The 23,184-nt window shown below is 56.1% G+C and overlaps 1 protein-coding gene across 5 annotated transcripts in view; it reads right to left on the bottom strand.

Moving 5' to 3' along the window:
• Nucleotides 1-23,184, bottom strand: part of PTPA (protein phosphatase 2 phosphatase activator) — a 39,697-nt gene that overhangs the window by 12,730 nt on the left and 3,783 nt on the right. For 3 of the 5 annotated variants that reach the window (XM_060154117.1, XM_060154119.1, XM_060154120.1), the window contains exons 2-9: nt 21,704-21,801; nt 19,168-19,254; nt 14,150-14,275; nt 11,873-11,990; nt 9,915-10,014; nt 8,887-9,011; nt 7,921-8,021; nt 3,631-3,738 (exon numbers count right to left, since the gene is read on the bottom strand). In XM_060154117.1, the coding sequence (XP_060010100.1) occupies nt 3,631-3,738; nt 7,921-8,021; nt 8,887-9,011; nt 9,915-10,014; nt 11,873-11,990; nt 14,150-14,275; nt 19,168-19,254; nt 21,704-21,727 (789 nt within the window). In that variant the 5' untranslated portion in view covers nt 21,728-21,801. Of the gene's footprint in view, nt 1-3,630; nt 3,739-7,920; nt 8,022-8,886; nt 9,012-9,914; nt 10,015-11,872; nt 11,991-14,149; nt 14,276-19,167; nt 19,255-21,703; nt 21,802-22,380; nt 22,404-23,184 lie in introns of those variants that run through there. The other 2 variants (XM_060154116.1, XM_060154118.1) reach the window with 2 other exon arrangements.

Below are 23,184 nucleotides of genomic sequence, written 5' to 3' on the forward strand. Positions count from 1 at the left end.
CGGCCGCCAAGAAGAGAGGCAGCCGTGACATCACTTGGCCCAGAGGGACAAGTTGGGGACCAGAGGTGAAAAGAACCCTCCAGATCATGGGGGTTCTCCCAGCCCTGGAGAAGAGGTGTGGGGATACTGGGACCCAGGCCCGAGAAGGGTCCAAGGCCCATTTTCCCAATGTTCAGTTCTCTGGACTGAAAAAGGCATCTTGGCACTTCCGAGTGAGACAATAAGAAGCAGCTGACAGCCTCCCCACCCCCAGGGCAATTCCCAGCAGCCCTGTGCGTGGGGCAGAGCACAAGAGCGCTGCAGGGGGATGGCTGAGCGGGGGATGGCGCTGCTCCCTGAACCCAGCCCAGCCAGGGCCTCGGCCCCAGGGCTCTGGCAGAGGAGGGGAGACAGAGAGCAGCAGGACCGACCAAGAAGCTGGCCTGGCCCACAGGCAGCCGGAGCCCAGGCCCACAACGCACAGCACCGGGAAGGTGACGGGCCCCCGGCTCCCAGCCCCCCGCACCAACCCTGCCATGCCTGCCCACCACACAGGCAGCAGCCCCGCACGTGTGAAGAAGGATCTGCCTCCTCTCAGACCTCTGGCCACAGAAACAGGCAGCATGTGCACCTCCTGGCTGGGGTGCAGCAAGACTTATGGCCTCCGAGAGGGTGAGAGTTCCATCCTGTGACCGTGCTCTCCTCCAACTAACTCAGAGAAATAAAGGCACGCCAGCGCTGGCCCAGGTTTCCTCACCTCAACAACCAGCAGAGGTGAGCAGGTCTCTGCCCAGCTCTCTGTGTGTGTGTGTGTGTGTGTGTGCGCGTGCGCGCGCACACATGCGTGTCGGGGGGGGGTGGGCCACAAGGCCTGAAGGAAGGGAAATCTACGGTGGAAGGATGGGGAACCAAGCTCTGTCTGTGTGGGAGCAGAGCTCCAGGCCAGCCAGGCTCCTGGGCCTGGGGCACAGAAAGTGGGGAGCAGGCAGCTGGGGGTCGGCAGGGGGCGGGGGGGGAGGGAAGAGCAGCAGATCCAGAAAAGACAGCTTCCATTGTGCTTACGTCATGGAGGAAGTGGTGGGAGTTTGTCAAAGGGGAGCCCCCCCAGGGTCCTGGAATTCCAGAAAGGGTCAAAGGTCAACCTGCTTCTAGTTTTCAGGCCTGAGAAACTGCGAAGGCAAGAGGCTTAGGGGGAGGGCCCAGGGGCAGAGGTTCTCTCCACTCTGCCCTCAGGGACCCAGAACAAGCTTCCCCAAGGCCTGGGCAGGGCGGGGGGGGCGAGGAGCTGGGCTAAAGGCAAAAGGCTGCTTGGGGCAAAGGAAGTCCGGGGCTCCAGGGTCACAGCAGAGGGAGCCTCTGGCCAGGCCTTTCTCCAGTGACCGGTTCCCCTGCGCTCCCCGTGTCCTGCGCAGAGCAACAGCTTCTGCCTGCCCATGTGCAGACCTTCCAGCTGGAGGCCCTCCCAGGTCCCGGCGACTCAGGGGAAGAAGGGGCTCCCCAGGTCCTGACAGGCCCTTCTGAAGGGAGCCCCAGCACAGTGACAGCCCTCAGGAAAGACAGACCCCACCCCCCACAAGGGTCCCGGAAAGCATCTGGTTCTTCAGTTCAGAAAGGCTGAACTGACAGGCAGTTTGGAGATGCAGGCAGCTGGTCCCAGATCCCGATGCCAGGCCCGGTCAGGCCTCTGTGGCAGCTCAGGGGACCCGCTCCCCTCCAGCAGCCATCTCTGGCCAGGGGCTCTGGCCTTTGCTAACCCCCATCTGGACTTCAAGAATGGTGAGCCTCAAAGGTCTTCCGCAAGGACCAAGAACTGGTCTGGAGAAGCAAGTCCTTGCCTTGCTTTCCCCTGAGCAAAGAGCATGTGACCACAGGACTCACAGGGACCAAAGACTAAGGGCAACCTGCTAGCAACTTGCCAACGAGTGTCGCACGTCACAGAGGCTTGGTGTCCTTACACTAAAGGCAGTGAGTTCCAGCGCTGTCCTACAAAGCCGTGTGGCCGCCACGCAGCGCCTGGCAGGCTGCGTGCGCCCAGGGCTGGAATTTCCGGGTCTCAGGAAGGGCGCTGGGTTATCTGCTCGTGCTCCCTCGTCTGGTCCTGAGCTGTGGGCACTTTTCAGTGGCTGACCTCCTTGGGCTCAACATCCAGAGAGATACTGACAACCGTTACACCACGGACCGTTTCGTCTGTGTGGCCCCATCACCGCCTCTAATCTTAATCTGCTCCTCCCTCAACCTGTCAGCCAGAGTTCTTTTGCCTTTGGACAGGGCAGGTAGGGAAAGGAGGCAGGGTCTCCTCTGCCCTTAGGGGCCCAGGTCAAGCTAAGTTTAGTCACTCAGAGTAAGAGCCTGCAGAAAGGACGGATCTTACCAAAGAGTCCCGCCTTGGGGGGGGGGCGTGGCCAGCAGGGAGTGCCCTTCAGCACCCACTGTGGGACTGGGGCGGGCAGGGGTGTCAAGAACAACAGAACACGCAGAGGGCAGGACCCCAGGTGCTCCCCAGCAGGAGGGCCAGCGTGGAGGGCCGGGCTGCGGCCGGAAGGAGCCTGCACAGCCCCAGCAAAGGCTCCTCTCAGATTAGAGAGGTATGTGGGCTGGAACCTAAACACAGGATGTGAAGTCCAGAGGAAGGGGACCGGAGGCGGAGGGGGCGGAAGGGAGAGAGAAGGCCAGGCCCGGTCAGTTCCAGAGCCTTTAACCCCTTCAGGGCCACGCAGAGGGATCCAGGCCCACTGGAAGCACTGGTACTACCAAACGCACCCAACCCCCTACAGCCTGCCCTCCCTGCTCCTCTGCCTCTGTTGATGGGTCTGAGTGAGCTCTGGGTGTAAGGAGGCCACCCGAAGAACCCCCCGTCCCCAGGAGAGGAATGACCAAGGGTCAAGAGAGGCGCACCTGCAGGGCAACACCTGAGACCACCAGCCTGAGGGTGAAAAGAGGGGACTTTGGGACCCACTCCTCCAGGTGAGGGACTTCACGTCCAGGCCCTCCCCTGGCCAAGGTCAAGCAGTTCCAGGATTGGTCTGCATAAGATGTGCAAGGAGCCAGAGGAAAGCGCGGGGTGGGAAGAAATGTCTCCTCCCTACTTGCCAGAAAAGAAGCCACCTCCTTGGCTGGGAAAAGGGTGCCAAAGAGGCGAGCAGAGAAGGGCAGGAGAGGGGGCAGCCGCCTCCCAGCGCGGGGAGCTCTGGAAACCCAGACCTCCCCCTGCCTCTCTGCCTGGAGAGCAGCGAGGACCACCTCAAGTGGTCATTAAAAATGCCAGCTCCCGGCCTCCCACCTGCCCGGCGATCAGACCCACCAAAGTTGGAGAGACATCACTTCGGATGATGCCTCCGAAGGATAAAACCCTTTCCCAGGCCTGTTTTCATTTTCGTGTCCCCACAGGAGACAGAGCTGAGAAGGGCCTCCAGCCATCTGACAAGTGGGAACAGAGACCCCCGAGCAGCGGGGCCATGGCTCAGTCACAGGGCAGAGCTGGGCCTCAGTCCAGTGCTTTTCTGACTGCCCATCCCACAGACAAGAGATGCTGAGGCCTCAAGCGTCAGAGGGGCTGGCTGGCAACTCAGAGCTCGATTCAGAGCAAAACAGCGGGGTGGGGATGAGGGCGAAGCAGCCCAGGACCCCGCGTGCAGGCCAGTCCCCACTCACCTCGGCCTTATACATGCGGATGAGCCCCTGGTTCACTTTGGACCAGGAGGGGACGGCACTGATGTTCCACAGCTGGTTGGAGTGCTCTGCAAAGGGGCCTGTCTTCATCTGGAAAAAAAAGAGTCCACAAGCTGGAGAGATGGGTCGCCCGGGAGCCCAGCCCCTGCTCCCCTGCAGCAAGGTTGCGGGAGCATACACACGTACACACACGCGCAAGTTGCAGGCCCGTACACATACGTGGACACTCACACAAGGGCCAGGACAGGGTCCCTCTTGGCCTGCCACAGGCAGAGCTGGAAGAGCTGAGGGAGGGGTCGGTTTGGGGGAGGGCCCAGACCAAACCCAGGCATCTGACTGCCCTCTGCATGGCAGGCGGAAGGAGAAGGAAAAGAGGGGGCAGACATGAGCCACAGGGTACCTGCAACAGATGCGGGAGGAAGGTCTGTTTAGAAAGCCAGCCTGACCTGGCAGGGGAGTGGGGAAGGGAGGGCAACGGCAGCGACGGCTCTGTTCCCAGTCCCTCCTCTTGGAAGGAATTCTGCGGCAAGCCCAGTGGAGCCCCCACGATATCAGAAACCACCGCGCTGAGACGAGGAAGAGCTCGTGTACCTGAGTGCACCCCGCGAGCAGCACAAGGCCAGCGTGTCTGTGTTTGCTAACAAGCCGTTCACAGTCCCCCGCCACACAGTCCCCTCCCGGGCTGACAGGCAACACTGAGGATGCTGGGGGAAAGGGCTGAGCACCCGGAGCCCCAGGTTTCAGAAGAAAGTGTTTCAAAAGCAAAGAGGCTGAGCTGGCAAGAAAGCAGACTTGGACCTTGAGTAGGTGGAAGGTTCCAGAAGAGGCTGTGTGTGGAGGCGGGGCTGGTGGAGAGCTGTTCCAGAGAGGAGGGATGGGTCTCCATACTGGGCACCATAAGCATGAGGTCCCAGGAACACAAACCCCCCACCCTTCAGCTGTGGACTCGCCTGGTGACCCACTCTTGCAGGCCTCTCACTCCTGCAGCAAGGCAACTCTTACAAAACTGTAAGATCTACGTTGAAAAACATGCCATTCTACCCTTGCCATCTCCCTCCCCTGGCCCAAGTCCCCCCAAAGCCTGTCTCAACCCCCCGGGGTTCGAGCAGTGAGGCCATGGCCCATGGTCCCCACAGGGCTTCTCCTGGGCCAGTCCCTTCCCCCAGAATCTTTCCCCTCCTCTCTGTAAGGCTCCCTCCTCCAGGAAGGCAGCCAGGAGCCCCCAGCCTGCAGGGGCTTGGCCTTCAGGGTGCTTTGTTCCCAAAGTCCCACTCCGTCAGGCTCCACCCCGCCCTCCCCTCGCCCCGCCCCTTCCCCAGGCTCTGGGCCCCACGGGAGGAGCGCCAGGCTCTAGCCCTCTCCTGCATACTTCCAGGCCCTGAGAAGCTCAGGGATCACTGGAGCTGGGGAACCAGTTTCACCCTGGACTAGGCCCCGTGAGCGAACCACCCAGGAGGCACCCTGCTGGCTCTGTCACAGCCGCAGCTCCAGGGGTCTGCTCAGCGAGGGCTCCGTGGCCAAGGCTGGCCCAGGGACGTGGGGAAACCAGGGGTTCTGCCTGTGGGCCAGCCTCCCCCGCTAGGGGCACGGGGTGGGGGACCCAAAAGGCCTCTCTGGCCCGCTGGCAGAGCCGGGGGGAGGCGCGAGCTCCGGAGCCCCAGTGGCCTGGGCCGCCTCCATGGAAAGGCCAGAGATGCTATTTAGGGGGGCTGCCCTCACCCCCACCCCCAGCCTTCAGGGTCCCAAGGTCTCCTCAGGTCCTTCAGAAGGAGCCTCTGCAACTCTGGAAAGGAAAGCAGATAAGGGGGAAAAGGGAATGGGGTCAAGAAGACAAAAAACATTCGCTCATTCCAGCCACAAAGGGAGAAGAGAAGGAGCGAGAAGCAGCGAGCGAGCTGCAGGCCCGCAGTGACCCCAGGGGGATCGCATGAGTCAGAGCAGCCATATTGAGCAGGAAATTACTCACAGACGCTGCGTTCCTGCCTCTCCACTCCCAAGAGAATCGGCCTTTTGTAAATGGTTCCTCTGTCAGTAACTGAGGGGGGTGGGGTGGGGGGAGGCTCTGCACAGCGCCTTCCTGTCAGCTCCTTCCCTTCCAGCTGAAATCTGATCCCTCCCTTCCCAAAACTCCAAATTTAGAAGCCAGATTGAAACTGAAATTCTTTTCCTGCCTGCCCTGGGCTCTTAAAGGCGCCAGGGCTGCATTTCCTGAGGCGGCAGGAGCCCTGCAAGGTGAGGTCCCGTATTAGGGACGCTCAGGGCCACCGGGGCAGGTCGCAGGCTGGTCCCGGCGGGAGGAAAAGCACGGTCTCATTTCCAACTTCTTGTCTGTTAAATCCCGTAGCTGCACCAGCTCTAGTGATCCCTGGGGTCTCCAGAGGCAACACCGCCCCCTTCCTGACCACAGCACACAGAGCTCCACGCAGGCCGCCAGGTCCCCACGTCCCAGCGTCAGGCGTCGGGCCTCCCTCACCACCAACTGGGGGCTGCGAAAACCCTGGTCCGGGTGGTGAGCCCAGACTCCGGAGAACTAGCACAATGTGTGCCACCGCCAGGAGCTGCGCCAGCCTGCTCTAGGCTGGCCGAGTGGGTGAGAGGGGCTCTCGCCGGTCACTCAGCGCTGGGGCACGTCCCCTGCTAGCGGCCAACGTCCACCACCAGGCCCAAGCACCGAGGCCCCGGGCGAAAACCAGGCCTCGCAGAGAGCGTGTGGAACCACCAAGGAACTCCAGGGCCTGCCGGCCTCCTGCCAGTTCTTGCCTCTCCCTCAACTGTTACCAAAACCTCCGAGTTCAATGTGTCTTTAGTGCCACCTAGTGGCCACTGTAGGATTCCCTCTAGCAGAGGACCTGGGTCCCAGACTTGAGCAAAGCTTTGGGGTTTTCACACCAGCGTAATCGAACAAACAAACAAGGAAACAAAGTTTTAAGCTGGAGTCAATTCCCATACTCCCTGAGGCCCAGCCTGGCGTTCCTCCTTGTTACAGGGACCCAGGGGCTTGGCCAGCCGGAACGCCCCCAGGAGCGGGCGAGGCCACCCCTTCTCCTCACCCAGCTCCTCCTGGGGTCTCCCCAGCTCCGCACACCCTCCCGTTCTACTCTGGAGAGAGCAGCATGTGACTGGTTCTCAAGGCAGCGAGCCAGGCTGCCCCGGAGTCCTTCCGACCTTGGGCTGCCTACAGTGCTGAAAGCAGCAGATCCCAGCTGTCAGGACGGCCTTCATTTGCTGACTTGGAGAAACGCAGCATTCCCCTCTGGCCTCTGCAGTTGGGCGCAGGCCTGAGCCGACTGCTGACCAGGAGAGTCTGGAGCTATGGCTGCTTGGCCAGGCGTCTCCCCCTCTTCAGGGGGCTCAGAACGGGCAGCCAAGAGAGAAGCCCGCACAGGCAGGGGCGCCCACGGGTGTGCGAGGGACATCACCGGGCCAGCAGGAATGCCTGCGGGCGTCAGGAAGGAGAACGGGGGCGAGACCCTCTCCAGGCGGCAGAGCCAGGGTGCCCTTTGGGAGCCTGCGGGGTGGGTGCCAGGCAGGGAGGATGAAAGGTCCCCACACCTCCTGAAAGAGAGGCCCGAGCGCAGTGGGTCCCCGACTTTCATGCCTGATCACCCGGCATATGTGTTTAAATTCAGGTTCCTAGCGCTCGTCCCCCAAGATTCTGATGCAGAAAGCTGAGGTGGGGCCCAAGAACGTGCATTTTCACAAGCTCCCCAGGTGACCCTGAGGAAGCGGTCCAAGGCTGCACTGGCGGGAGGCCCTACTTTAGCAGGACAACGACACCCAGTTAAACGACCCCCGCTGGGTGGGCTGGGGGTCCAGGCCTGCTCACTTGCACTTCCAGCACCTCCCTTGGCCCAGGTCCAGCAAAGGCGTGTCCCTTCAGCAGGGATCTGTCCCGCCTTCCACTCCAGTCTCTCCAACTCTTGCAATGGCTTTGTCGCACACGTCCACACGCACACAGCTCTGCAGACCCTGTGGCCCCCACCCTTCAGACCTGCTGCGTCGGCCACCAAGTCCACCTAATGACCAGGTCTTAATCCGTCGGCTCCAGTAGAAACCCCAGAGTACTGATTTAGAGGAAGAGAGCCTGGACAGTCAGAAGGTGGCTTAACCTTTCAGAGAGGCCTGGCTGGGCTTCCTTCTCAACAACCCACTTCAGGGCTTGGCCCTGCCATCTTCAGACGGCAGCTCCGGCTCCTGTGTCCAAAGCCACCAGCCTCAGCCCCTTTTGGCCCGGAGGCTGCCGCGGGCCCCTCCCTCAGCCCTTCCACTCACCTCGGTGATAAACAGGACGCACTCCAGGAACATGTAGTCCTTGTGGCACTCGTTCACGGCCTTCTCATCGACAAAGTGCCTGGGCTCCAGACACGGGTGGTCTGGAAACAGCAAAGAGCCCCGGGGTTTAGAAGCAGGCGTTCGCGCTGGCGGGGCACCGCAGCCCGGTGCCCCCTGCACCCACCGCACGGCTGCGGTGCTGCCCACCGCCCTCAACGCCTGACCTCGCTGGAGCCATCGATGGCCCTGTGCAGGTCTGTACTCTAGTGTAATAAGCTCCGGCCCTGCTGCTTTCCAGCCATGCCACCCGGTTGCCTCACCCGTGCAGTGGGGCTGTGGGGTGCCACCTGAACGTCAGGAGCCCCGTGAAGCACTCGGCACGGCGCCTGCACGGGTGAGTGCCGGTCGGCGGTTTGCCGGCAAAGAGCCTTCCCAGGGTGCTTGCGTGATCTGCCTGAAGCACAGAGAGCAGTGCCTGGCGCAGGGAAGTACTCAACAAAGGGTCGTTTATTAATGTTACTCCGTTAGGCAGTTAATCCTACGTGGAAACAGACGTGGACCCTTCACCCACTCTGGCTCGCCCGTGGGAAAGTGGGAGGAACCCCCAGAGCGGGCCCGGAGCGAGCAGCAGCTCCTCGATGGGCCCCCCCTGCGCACGGCTCGATAATAACAGCGGATGACGCTGGTCACTGAGTCAAAAGAACCCCTCATTTTCAACATAAAACCCCGCAGCTGCCGCCAGGAGCCGGGGCGCATCTCACACCGGTCCATTACGCGCCAGGTGCCCTCGCCCCAGCCCGTCGCTTTCCATCATGTGCCTCAGCCTCCCCAGCCTGCCACGCCAGCCGCAGCAGAAGGTCGGCGGCAAGCAGCCTCCGTCAACAGCCGGTCTAATGCCTGCTTTCCAAGCTGCCACTGTGTGCCCTGGGCAGGAGGGGAGGGAGGAGGGCCAGGGCACCTCAGTACCTATCAGCTGCGAACTGCCCCAGATGAAGGGCAGAAACTGGAAGTCATCCAGGCCCCACACGCCCTGGCTGCCGGCCGGCTCCATCCTGTACGTCTTCTGGAGCTTCCGCATAACCTCAAGGTACCTGCACAGGAGGGCAGGGAAGGGAGGGGAGGTGGCAAAAAGCAGAAAGACAGTCTCAACCCTTCGGCCAATGGGAGCAAAGGAGGCCGGAAATAACCACCTGAGAGTGTAACAGATCTCCTTTTCAATGAAAACCTGCATGCCTGTGTTACGCATCAGCTGATACACTCAAAATTATGGAACTTCATTTTCTTCCCTCACACTCAGCCTCTTTTGGCCCAGCAAAGGGGCAAAACACCAACTGGGAAAGGAGGTTAGTGCCATCACCTCCTGACAACTTGAGAGCCTGGGCAGGAGCCGCAGCTTCTCTTGCTTCGGGTTGCCCATAGGAAAGCTGATGGGAGTCCAAGGAGATCATCCCCTAGATCCCTTCGGGAACCGCCCTTGGAGCTGCGGCATCAGCAGCACCAGAGTGGGGCCCTGAACACATGTGTCAGCGCCCTCTGGTGACGGAGACACACCCACGTGCCAGGAGGTGGTCTGGGTGGTGAGGGGAGCAGGTCAGAGCCTGACTGCTTGGGTTCAGCTGGCTGTGACCTCCGTGAAAGGACCTGATTTCTCTATGCCTCAGTTTCCTCATCTATAAAATGGAAATGAGCGTCTTCGTGAGAATAAAAAGAGTTGTATGTAAAGCACCTAGAAGTTACCTCTACGCGATAAATGCCACAGAAGCATTAGCGGTCGTTACGTAACATTCCCTTCGCTTATTTTTACTTGAACCTGTCAGAAGGAGGAGTCCTGGACACCCTGTTCACAGTCACAGCTTGATTAGGACAGGACAAGAGAAGCAACGGCCCCTCCGGAGCCCCCTCTAGCACCCCGTCCCCAGTCTGATGGTAACAAGGAGGAAAGAGACCCGGCTGCTCCTCCCCCGGCCGCTGCCCCTCCCGCCGGGCTCACTCACCGATTGAACACCTTGAAGACAATGGCTATTTGGTCGTCCACTCGCAGCACCCCTATCTTGCAGAGACAGCAGAGGAAAGCAGCAAAAGCAGCTTCATGTCCTGGGGGAGAAAACACAGCCGAGGTTGACAGTCTTCCAGAAGGCGTGGGACTGTTCTTGGTCCCACCAGAGTCCAAATCACTGCTAACTTCCCCTCTAAGGACGGAGGTGAACATGGAGGTGACGGGGCCTCTTCCCCATCCAGGAAGAACTAGGTCCTTTTAAGAACCACTAGTACTATAATCCTACTCCTGAAAAGGCCCAGGCTGGTGACGCTTCAATAGGCATTCACATCTCATTCTGGGGGTTTAACTCACTCATCAGTTCTGCCCTATTTACGCAGCACCTACTGCAGGTGGCCATCACCGCCCATGTCAGGCACTAGAGGGACAGAGGCCAGAAGTCCCTGCCCTTGTTTGATAGTTTATGACCTATCAGGATGACAGACATTAAATATACAATCACTTCTATGAACCTACCTCTGAAGGAGAAGGATAAGGTGATAATTGGAGGATATCACAGGGGGATCCTGACATTAGGGTTCAGGAAGGCTTCCCTTCAGAAATAATATTTAATTTGAAAGATGAGTAAGAGCTGGCAAGGCACAGGGCGTGAGGGAAGCAAGAAGGGCACTCTAGCCAGGAGAAACAGCACATGGAAAGGCCCTGAGGCCAAAAAAAAAAAAAACAACCACTGTGATATGTTTGAAGACCCCTAGGAAGGCCAGTCTGGCTAAAGCAGAGAGAGCAAGGGAGAAAGTGTAATGCAGTGGGGCTGAAGATCAGACAGGCATTTACAGCCACAGGAAAAAAGGAGCCACTGAAGGCTTCGAAGCATGGCCACACTGCAGGGTCAAAGGGCACCCCCCTTCCTTCCCAGTCATGTCAAACAGAAATGGTCAGCGCTACAGAAACCGCCGGCTGGACTCTGGGCCGCATCCCATGGTTCATGGTGTCATAATAAACATATCTGGAGGGAGGGGAGGAGAGAATATTTCAGTGGCTTCCTGTCCTATTTCTGCAGAATAAGGGTCCCTCCAAGGGCCTGGAAAGCTTATGAGCTGTTACTTTCACCTGCACAGTTTTTGACCATGACCAGCCAGAGTCCAGGCCACCGTCACGCAGGGGCAGTCATCACCCTTGCACGGCTAAGAGCATCTGAGAGTGGAGGAAAAACCCAGCCCCTGCTGACCTGGCCACTCCCCACCTCCAGGTCTTCCTGGTCGGCTGGCCTCAGTCAAAGTGCCGCCCCTAAAAGTCTCACTCGATAATAAGCCTGTTCCTCAGCATCAGGGGAGCAGATGACAGAACTTTCCCATGACCCAGGTCCAAGGGGGCCCTTCTCCAGGCCTGCCCCTGGGGCCGGGGCTCCTCCAGAGGCGAGGGAAGGGCCCGAGAGAGCAGCAGCTCTTGCATTCGCCTGCGTCAGCGTGGAAAGGAAAAGGAAGGCGGGCCTATCAAAGCAGCGACCCTCCTCGGCCACGCCTGACCTAGATAAAGGACACCCCCCTTCCCTGTTAAGATGCCCACAGCGCTCCCTCTGAAGGGCACCGAGCGGCTAACAGCAATGCGCCACAGCGCTGCCAGAGGCTACCAGGGTCTTTCAGTTCTCAAGCCTTCCGTAAGCGGTTGTCTTGGGATACACTAAGCGCTCAGCAAATTATTAGTTTGGTGATGACATGAGCGCACAGCGAGGCCCTCTTTACAAGCAACAGAAGTCAGCGCTGCGCTTACAGCCACCATGCATGTGGCACCAGCTCCCCCTGGTGGACCAAGCCAGAGCAGCAGGCGTCCCTGCACCTGCCGCGCTGCACCCCAGCTGGCTCCCTCACCCCACCAACACAACCCAGAGCAAAGAGGAGGCAACCCGAGAAAGGGCCCCTGCGAAGCCAAGCAGGCGCCGCCCACGGTAACGGGTACCTGTGCCGTAGTCGATGCGCGTGGAGTTCCCTACTGACTCCTTCAGGTAAACAGCCACCTCGGGCACAGCAGCTGCCAGATGGGTGGGGACCACTGTGGCCACCAAGTTTTCTGCTTCCTGATAACATAAGAGACACAAAGTGGTGGCAGCAGATTAGGCGGCATCTCGGTGGCCAGGTGCCCAGAGGCAGCATCTTGGCTGGAGCCAGGCTGCCACAGCGAGCAGTCCTGGCTCCCTGCTCTGACTGCCCACAGAAGGAAGAGGAGGGAGAGCATTTATTTTCACACACCGGAGACCACCCTGGGGTGGCTCTTCATCTGCTGACCCTCCCTCCAGGGGACACGGTTCTGGGGGCAAGACAGGAGGGCTAAAAAGAAGCCATTCGACTTTCCCATCTAGTAACTCACTGACACCTCCAGAGATGTCCTCTTTCTTCATACTCCCAGCGAGGGAGTTTATGCCCGACGTCCACCAGAGACGTATGCAAGGACGTTCACGGCAGCATTATTTATAGCAGCCAAAACGTGGAAACAACCCACAACTGAACCGTCCGTCAACAGCAGAATGGATAACTTGTGCTATGGCCTTACCCTGGAGTGCTGCGTAGCAATGAAGAAGACCCACTGCTCCGCACAGCACAGGGGAGTCACACAATGTTGAGCAAAAGAAGCCAGACATTTACATGAAGTTCAAACACGGGCAAGATCAATCTATAGGACAGCTGTCAGAAGAGTCTGGGGGATATCAACTAGAAAGGGGCACAAAGGCCCTGCTGAAGTGCTGGAATTCTCCGTGGCTTGACATGGACGGATGCAAGGGTAAAAACATGTTAAGATCTATCAAGGGGACTTCCCTGGTGGCCCAGTGGTTGAGACTCTGCCTGCCAATGCGGGGGATGTGGGTTCGGGCCCTGGCCCGGGAGGATCCCACGTGCTGCGGAGTGGCTAGGCCCCTGCGCCACAACTGCTGAGCAACTCCCGCTTGCCACAACTAGGGAGGGCAGGCGCACAGCAACGAAGACCCAGTGCAGCCAAAAATAAATAAATAAAAATAAATTTATAAAAAAAAAAAAGATCGGTCAAGCTGTACATGACTGACAGCTATGGTTTGTCAGCTTGCTTTAAGTTATAACTTAATAAAAAAAAATACGCCCATGTGCCATCTTAGAGACCAGAAGCAGCCCCAGGCCACTCTTAGGCAAGGACAGTGTTTTGCTGGGTCCTTGGGACTCCCTTCTGATCCATGTGAAAACACTAGGCCAAAGAAACTTGGATGCAAGTTTCTCTAAGCTCAGTCTATAAACACCTGGCATGAGGGACTTCCCTGGTGGTCCAGTGGTTAAGACTCTGCGCTTCCAATGCCGGGGGCGCAGGGTTCAATCCCTGTTGGGGGGACTAAAATCCCATATGCCACGTGGCGTGGCCAAAAAACAAAGAAACAAAAAAACCCAAAAATCACCTGGCATGAGAATCTCCCGGAGACCTGGTGAGAATCTGGACTCCCAGGGGTGGCTATCCTTCATGTTTATTTTTTGTTTGCTTCTAACAGGTATTACCTTTGCATGACTCAAAAATAAATACATTATAAAAGGGATGCATTGAGAAGTCTTACGTCACCCTTTCCCGTCCACCCCCTCCCCCCATTCTCAAAAAAAGAAACCACAGCCTTATTTGCCTCTTACATATCCTTCCAGTGCAAACTGAGCAATACAAACATACCTTTTTTGTTTCCCCTCTTTCTTACCAAAAGGCAGCTTGCCGTGTGCCTAACACCCCAGCTCCCCTCTAACCTAACAGTACAGTCGGCCCTTTGTATCCATAGATGGAGAACCCATGGATACAGAGGGCTGACCGAACCTCGCCATTTTATACAAGGGACTTGAGCATCTGCAGGGGGTCCCGGAACCAATCCCCCACAGACGCCAAGGGACCACTGGAAGTTGCGGTCCCTTCCCGAGTTCCCTAGTCGGCCTCCCTATTCTCTCTCAGAGCTGCATGGTACTCCCTGGGTTGACTTTCCAATTTATTTAACGGATAATAAGCTGCAGATGGACATGTGGGACGTTTCAATCCGTGGCTACGATCCCCTAATAAACAGCCCTGTGCAGAGGACTGCGCATCCACAGTGGTGATTCCTGGAGGATGGCTGCGGGAGAGGGTAGACGCATTTGTACTCTGAGAAACGGAACTGCCATTTGAACAAACTCCCCAGCGATTCTGATATCTGCCAGCTTTCTCCCCAGCCCAGCCCCCAAGCCTGTCCTACAGCAGCCTCACCTCGTCCAGTTTGGCATACCAGGTCCTGTAGGCCTTGTTCCCAAATCGAGAGGGCTGGTCCACTGGAGGAGTCTCGTCAATCCACCTGTCCAGCGTGTTAAGAAGAGCGACCAGTTTCTCAATGGCCTGTGGAGGCAAGGAGAGGGGGCCAAGCCACGATGACTAGTGTCCCCAGGCTAGAGCCACAGAGGGAAGAAGTCCCAACTGCTGCTGGACAGTGACCGCAAGGCCTGGCACTACTGGCATCTCCCTGCTGTCCCCCTGTCTTCCCAACCACCCTGAATATGAAGGAGGGGACAGGTGAACACAGTGAGCCTTACAGAAAGGACCCAGCACTAGGCTGAAGGACCAGCGTGGCTTCTGCCCCCGGTTTCTCTAGCCACAGCTCATCCGGGGGAGCTGCCGCACAAGCACAACTGCAGCCCTGACCTGCTTTGCTACGTTTCATTGGTGTCTTCCGTTCAGTACACAATACCTGCTCAGCACTGAAAACAGATATGTAAAAAGGAAGAAAACAAAAATGACCAATAATCCTGCCACCCGGAAATCAACACCATAGGTATACCCCGCTTTTCGAAAGTTCGCTTTTCGCCGCTTTACTTTTACGGAAGACCTACATTAGTAGCTGTTTTCGCTAACCGAAAGAAACCTAAAGAGGGTTTTCACTTTACACTACTTTGGTTTACAAAAGGTTTCGTAGAAACGCTCTACTTTCAGATAACGGGGGAACCTGTATTAACATTTTAACGTACTCTTCTATTGCATCCTTTTAATAGTGTTTTCCATTGCTTATCATGGTGAGAATTTTGAAGGCAGCTGGACCTGCCTTCAAATCACAGCTAAAACACCATTTCGTTGCCGCAAGACCTGGACCAAGTGACTTTAACTCTCTGAGCCTGTTTCCTCATCTCAAAAATGGGCATGATGGAAAGTAACTCCAAGGGCCGTCACAAGGACTAAGTGACAATCCATGAAGCATGCTAGCACAGTGCCTGGCACAGGGTGATGGTATACATCCACACACAGGCGTCACAGGGCACACGCTGCTTCATAGCCTGATCAGTTTCCTCATCTAAAACAGGCGTCACAGGGCACATGCTGCTTCATAGCCTGATCAGTTTCCTCATGACCCTTGTTCCACAGCAACATGGAAACATAATTTCGCAAAAGCCTCTAACAAGTGAATAATATTTCACTGTACCAATGTACTGTGATTTACTTACCAAATCCCTCACTGTTAAATGTTTGGGTTACTTCCAATTGTTCACTCCATGAAAAATACCCTTTGCAGAAATGCTGGGTCAGAGGTGCGAACGTGGGTAACGCTTTGTACGGCCAGCAGTGTCTGAGACCCATCTCTCATCTCTCACCTCTATCTTTCCTACAGAGGGCAGGGACTAAGGAGTGGAATCAGTGTGACCGGCCAGGCAGCATTAGCACACCAAATGTTACTCATCGAGGACATCAGGTGATGCTATCTATTTAAAACAAAGGTCTGTGAGGGCAGCTCCAGAAGTGCCCCTTCCAGATGTAGCTCGCAGAAATGGGCCAGGACAAAGGTCACGAAAGGCTCGGGGAGCACACGACACAGGGGACAGGTGGGCCGGGAGGAGGGGCCTTGCCCAGAAGCAGATCTCGCCTGTGTCTGCCGGGTACAAAAGGTATAAGGAGACACCTCCAGGCGCTCCTGGCGGGGGTAGGAACTAGCAAGAGGTGCCCACGGGAAAAGGGGCAAAGGCACAGAGGGCGAGGCACGGTCAGGTCTGCCACTGCTGAGACTCTGCAGAGAAGTGGTCCCGAGAGCTGAGTGTGTATTTGTGGGGAGGGAAAAGGCGGCCTTGAGCTAACGGGGTACATGGTAGCCCGTGCCCCCCGCACCAGGAGGCACAAACCACACTGCAGTCCATGCAGTCCACACAAATAGCAACGTGACAGTGGCCCTGATGCTGCCCTCCCTCACCTCCCCTTTCCCTATGCTTGGGGCCTGGGAGAAGAGGAAAATTATCTGTAAGAGGAGAAAGTTCCCTTTATACCTGGCTGTGGCCAAGGGCCAGGGTGACAAAGAGCTGCGTTGCTGAAATGTGACCAAACGCACTGCCAGAGCCTGGCTTTGTGAAGAACCAGGTCGCCAGGAAGAGCTGATAAGGACAGAGCAAACCTAACCCCATGCAGCAGCTGGGACTTATAAGGGATGGTGCAGTAATCCTGGCCCCAGAAGCACCAGAACAGATTCCCCAGAGAACTGTCTTCTCGGTGAGGCACTGAAGGGGATATAAAGAAGGTGCTTGAAGCCAGCGGGGGCCAGGCCCCAGCTGCTAGCTCAGCTGGGTCAATGAATAATTAAAAGTCTCCTATAGCTCCTCTTTCTGGAGAGGGTTTTTGAAGGCAGGGGCTGCCTCTGTTGTTTGGCTTGTTGCGGGGAGAGGGTTGGAGGGGAGGGAGCTGCGGGCTGAAGCCCCTAGGAAGCATGAAGAATAATTTGAGCCACCCTCCTCCTCCTTGGACCAAAGCTTCCTTTCCAGATTTCATGGACCAGTAAAATTTTCTCCAAAATCTTACTTGCCAAATTTAAATTCTGCCCTCATTTAAAAAAATCAAACGGAACAACAACAAAACATAAGCCTCCTATTTACTATCACCTTTATTTTACAAAAATAAAACATTTTAACCCCCAAAGAATAGGACAGACATAATTTCAGAAGGAAGGAGCGCATTCTAAACAAGGGTCTAGATGATCTCATACATCGCCTCGCCGGTTCCCCTTGCTGCAGGTGGTCTGCAAGCTGCCCCCAGGCAACTCCGCCCGCCCCACCCCCCCACCCCCCCCACCCCCGCCAGCCGCAGCCGCCTCCCCCTGCCTTGAGAGGCAGGAGAAGCGTCAGGGGAGCCACAGCAGCTGGCCTGGCAGGAAGGGAGGCCGCGTGCTGTGTGCAGTGCCTTCTGCCGCCACTGCCAGCCGTAGGCAGAAGCCGGGAACCTCTGGAGACCACACGGGCCACCCCTGTCCCCCGAGTGAGAATGAACCCAGCTCAGGAGCCCCAAGTGCAACAACATCAGTGTTACTAGAAATTAAAACTGAAAACCAGCTAACGATAACAATAGCTAATAATGACAATGCCATCTAGTATGTGCCAGGCTCTGTGCTAAAAAAAAGAAACCTACACACGGGATCTCCCCAGGGGCCATGAGGAGGTCTGTGGCTCTTCCCATGAGGGGACGGAGCGTCAGAGGCGACAAGGCCACGCAGCTCAGAAGTGAGAGGTTATCAAAACCTTATCAGCCAGACTGCAGAACCCAAGCACTTAACCAGGTGCAATCCTGCCAAAAGAATGGCTCCTGAGCTGAGACGACGCCTGGGTGGTACGGACATCAAAGCCTCAGGGGTAACGAAGGGACCTGAGAGGGCTTTGGCAGCTCAGGATCTGCTGGGGTAATTACAATACTGCCCTTTAATTAGGCTTCCCCCACATTCCCCAGCCCACTGAGCACAGCTCAGCGTTCCTTATCACAGGCTCAAGGAGAGGCCCTCTCGCCCCCCACCCCACCCCCCACCGTCTGCGCCCACAGCCAAAGCCCCAGAGCACTGAGCAGGCCCAAGAGGAACCCAAGAGGTCACTGGGGGGCCAGCTCCCAAGAGACGGCTGTCAATCCCCAGCACAGGCCTGGCTCCCCGCAGTGACAGAACAGGACCTCGGCCTCCCAGCAGCCAGCTAGGGTCCAGGGGCATGAGGGCTATGCCAGCCTTGCCAAAAGTGGACGGACTGGGCCAGGGCAGGGCCAGGCCTTACCCGACAGACCGAAGCTACGGCTAGAGAGCTGGGTGGACAAGGCACTGAGAGGCTGCTCGGGCCTGGGGTCTGAGATAAGATAAAGCTCAAGGGGGCTCTGGGCTGCCTGGGACAGGAACACAGGAGGCCGCTGGAGGCCTGGCACCGGGGCTGGGATGGCATCCAGCAAGGGCCGAGAGCTTGCCCGTGCCTATCAGCCTCCCCACAGCTCTCACCCTCCCTCTACAAACAAGCCGGTCTTTGAAACACAGCCAAAGAGCACCAAGCAGTGTACGCCCTGCAACTCAGCATTTCCACCTCTCGGAATGAATCCTTAGGAAAGAACGCCCACAGGTCTATGTGCGAGGGTGTTCAGAGCAGCAATGTTTAGGGAAATAACCTCAAAGTCTAAGCGGGGGACTGTTTAAACCAGCGAGGGCATGGCTCAGGGGGCAGAGGAGCCCCCGGGGCAGGTCTGGGCGACAGTCCCCTCGCTGTGAGCAGCAGGCTGCCCTTGGGAGCCCGTCACGAGGAGGAATACAGGGCGCGGCCAGCGTTTTTGTTCGTGTTATACACGTTTCTAGCAGTAATCTCTTTTTTTTTTTTTAAGATTTTTTTGATGTGGACCTTTTTTTTTTTTTAAAGTCTTTATTGTATTTGTCACAATATTGTTTCGTTTTATGTTTTGGATTTTTGGCCGCGAGGCATGTGGGATCTGAGCTCCCCGACCAGGGACTGAACCCACACTCCCTGCACTAGCAGGTGAAGTCCCAACCACTGGACCGCCAGGGAAGTCCCCTCTAACAGTAATGCCTTCAGTGAGCATATTTACCTCTTTGGTGATCATTTTTAATTTAAAAAGTTACATACAGACACCAGTTGACAAAAATGCAGGCTAGGGAATTCCCTGGCGGTCCAGTGGTTAGGACTCCACGCTTCCAATACTGGGGCCCGGGTTCAGTCCCTGGTCGGGGAACTAAGATCCCACAAGCCACACGGTGTGGCCCCAAACAAAAGAACAACAAAACGAAACAAAACAAAAATGCAGGCTATAAAACAGCTTATATACCTTGATCTCAATTTTATAAATACACATCTATTCACAGATTTTTTTTTAATTAGCAATGCAGACACTAAAGTGTCCGCGGCACGCGTGTCTGGGTGGCCTTAGTTTCTGCACTGGGCCCACTGTGGGCTCCTGACAGCTATTTTTGGAAAGACCCGGCCCGGCAGGCTCCTGCCTTTGCCTACCTCGGAGACTCTGTACTCGAAGCTCAGCTTCTTCCCCTTCACACCTTCGTTGAGGGTGAGGATGAATCCGATGTAGTCAGCGTACGCCTGCCAAACAGAGTGGGGGCGGGACGTGGAGAAGGGTGTCAGAGCCCCACCCTCTACACCCTTGCCAGCCCCCAGCTCCACCCAGTTACCAAAGAGCTCCAAGCTGCCCCCGGCTCCCACCCCGACAGCAGGAGCAGCAGAAAGATAACGCCAAGCACCCAACCCTGACCCTCCATCCAAAACCACTGGCAGGCCAATGACCACAGTGACACCTGGACCTCCAACCAGAGTCTACTGTGCACTCACCATGGCTGCCAGCAGTTTCTTTATACAACAACCCCACAAGGTAGACACTATCATTGTCCCCATTTTACAGATGAGGAAACCAAGGCTTCAGGGGAAGTGACTCCTAAGACCAAGGTGTCATTAGACGTGCAGCTAGGACCCAGCCAGCCAAACTCCAAAGTAGAGCGGCGAGTACGCCACCGTTATACTATACCACCAAGGGTCCATCCCCTGGTAACTTTCCAGATGTTTCCCCCACCAGGCAGGCCAGGCTGCGTACCTGCGTTGCAGATGCCCTGCTCCCAGGAGATGAAGTTGCTTTCTGCCCATGGCCAGGTCTCCCAGCACACCCATCCCCAGCTTCCAACTGGGCAACCTCTTCCCCACGGGGCTGCAGGTTACAGCCAGCACAGGGCCTAAGAAAGCACTGAGGTGCAGGCCCCTGTAGAGGCAGCTCCTGGCAGCAAAGCAACTTCTGTGTGGCCTTGTTTCTTCTGCATCCCTTTTGCCTCTCACTTTCTTGCCTCCTCTTTATCCAACACTTAAGGATGTCGGGGGGCGGGGGTGGGGGTGGGGAGACTTCCCTGGCGGTCCAGTGGTTAAGAATCTGCCTTGCAATGCAGGGGACGTGAGTTCGATCCCTGGTCTTCGTTGAGGGTGAACTAGATCCCTCATGCATGCCGCAACTAAGACCCAGTGCAGCCAAAATAAAAAGAAATTAAAAAAAAAACCAGGCAGAGGGCCAGATTAGGCTGCCCACCTACAGCCTAGAGCACAGCAGCTCAACCCATGGGGCTCCAGAGCCAGGCAAGCTGGAGACATAACTCTTTGGACTCTCATCTCGACCACTAACCGTGCCTTGCTAGATGTCTAAATGTCTTCACCTCCTGGCCTCAGTTTTCTCAATTTCAAAATGGAGATGACCTCAGAGTCCCAGGGTTTTTGTGAGGGTTAAATCAGCTACAGTAACTGGAGCATCATAAACACCCAATGTTCTTTGGAAAACATCTAGGGGAAAGCAAGGAACTAAAGCCACGTTTGGATTCAGATAATCCTGCAGGTTCGGGGAAGAGAAAAGTGGTGGCTCTCAACCTGGGCGAGACGGCTCCCAGGAGACTTCCAACATGTCTGGAGACATTCTTGGTTGTGATAACTGGGAGGAAGGCTGCTACTGGCACTGAGTGGGTAGCGGCCAGGGCTGTTACTAAACATGCTACAGTGCACAGGACAGCCCCCTACAGCAAATGATTATCTGCCCCAAGTGTCAACAGTGCTGAGCTTGAGAAGCCCTGAGGCAGAGCAACCAAGACGATGAAAGGACTCGAACCACATCCTTTGAGCAGCTGAAGAACTAAGGCGTTTATCCCGGTGAAGACTTGGGGGAGAAAACAACTCAGAAAAGACACGATATCCATGTCCAGATATGTAAAGGGCAGGCTTGTGAAAGAGGAGCCAGACAGGCTAGCACGACCCCGGCCCCAACAAGGCGGCGAGGGCTCGGGCTCAACGTAAGCACAGCAGACTCCTCACAGAGAACCTGCCGAGCTTGCCAGGACCCTGGGCCACCCTTCTACACAGGGGACACTCCCCACTCCAGCTGCCCAGGCCAGGTGTAGGCAACTGGATGGAGCTGGACGCAAGGCCTTCCCTGAGAACTTGAAATTGGCTTTCTTTTTTAGTCCCAGTCTTTCCACAGCCTGTACCAGAAGCCGGGAAGGTACAAGCTGTTGTCTTCTGCCTACCATGAAGACTGAGAAGCACAGAAAACTGGGATCCCAGTTCCCTGGCGTTTTAGACTCAGCCACCTCCCTGCCCTAGGTTTCCACGTGGTAACCTCCTCTCCCTGTGATACACTGGCTCCCAGACTTGCTATTACTTGCAACCAAGCATCAGGGTGACCCACTCCGTCATGTAGGATGTTCAGCCAATACAGTAACCCCCAAGGGGCGATGGCTTACAAGAATCTGCAGCAGAACTCTCCATGGTCAGCCTCACCCCAGCCCCCAGAGACCTTCCCACTAAAGCATCCTGAGTACTGCCCCTGAGGGGGAAGAGACAGCCAGCTCCCCTGTCACCTCTTTCCATAGCTTCTAAACAGCTCTGGCTCCAAAAGCAAGAAGGGTCAGGAGCTCACAGCCCCACTCAGGCCTAGAAAACCACTGTCTTTGAAGAAGCCCAAGTTTCTCATCCAGTTCTGACCCTACAGTGCAGACACCATTGGTACCTGAGAACGCTTCCATTTGCCCATGTCTGGAACAGTGTGGATCTCTTTTTTTGGAATGATGAAGTTCTGAGTGGCTGGAGGGATATCCTCCGAAGAATCTTGACAAAGAAAATGAAAAAGCAATCAGATAAATAGAATCCTTGCCTCCCAACACACACACACACACACACACCCCCCACACACACACACCACACACACCCCCCACACACACCCCCCACACACACCCCCCACACACACACCCCACACACACACCCCCCCCACACACACACCCACACACACACCACACACACACACACCACACACACACCACACACACACCCACACACCACACACACACACCACACACACACACCACACACACACACCACACACACACCACACACACCCCCCACACACCCCCCACACACACACCACACACACACCACACACACCACCACACATACACACACCACATACACACACACACACCACACACACACACACCCCACACACACACACCCCACACACACACACCACACACACACCACACCACACACCCCACACACACACACACACACCCCACACACACCCCACACACACACCACACACACACACACACACACACACACACCACACACACACACACACCACACCACACACACACACACACACACACACACACACACACACACACACACTTTTAAACCAAGACTCCACCGCGCAAGCCCTAGCATAAAGCAGACACGTACTCCCAGGATAAAGTACTGGCTTGTTAAGCCAAACCCACTGGCTTCCTGCCTTTCCGCACTCTGCCAGGAGCTGGGCAATCCTGGCAACCCCCTCAACAACTGATACGTCCAGTGGTTCTGCCATGCCCTCTCCTCCTGCTTCCCAAGCAGGCAGAAAGGTTAGAAGAATAAAAGCCAAGTTGACCTTTTAGACATAAACGGGCAACTCAAAGAAGAAGAAGGGGAAAAAAAAAAAAGGCCAAGAAACATTTGAAAAAAATTACCAACATCCCGAATAAGCAAAGAGATGTAAATTAGATGAGACTGCTTTTCTAAATCAGGTTGGCAGATTAAAAACATCTGGCACTGATTGGGGAAGGGGAAACGGGAACTCTCCTGCACTGTTGGTGGGAGTCTTAGATGGTAGAATCTGCTGAGGGGGCAACTCAGCACTGTCTTTTGAAGTAAAAACTGCACACTACACCCACTGAGCCGACAGGAGGAATCAACCCTACAGATGTGTCCGCAGAAATAGACAAAGATGTACATAAAAGTGCTTACTGCATCGAAAAAAATTAGAAACAACCCAAATATCAATCAAGAAGGGGATGGATTAATAATGATGCGCCCGTATGACGGAAATCTTCCTAGCTTTTGAAAAGAACAAAATCTAAATTACTGACATGAGAAAAACAGCCTAAATACTAATAAATGAATAAACAAAACTGCAGTATATTATATACAATATAATCTTACTTTTGTAAACGAAAAATT

This window comes from Lagenorhynchus albirostris, chromosome 7 (assembly GCF_949774975.1).
Source record: "Lagenorhynchus albirostris chromosome 7, mLagAlb1.1, whole genome shotgun sequence".
NCBI classification, from domain to species: Eukaryota; Metazoa; Chordata; class Mammalia; order Artiodactyla; family Delphinidae; genus Lagenorhynchus; species Lagenorhynchus albirostris.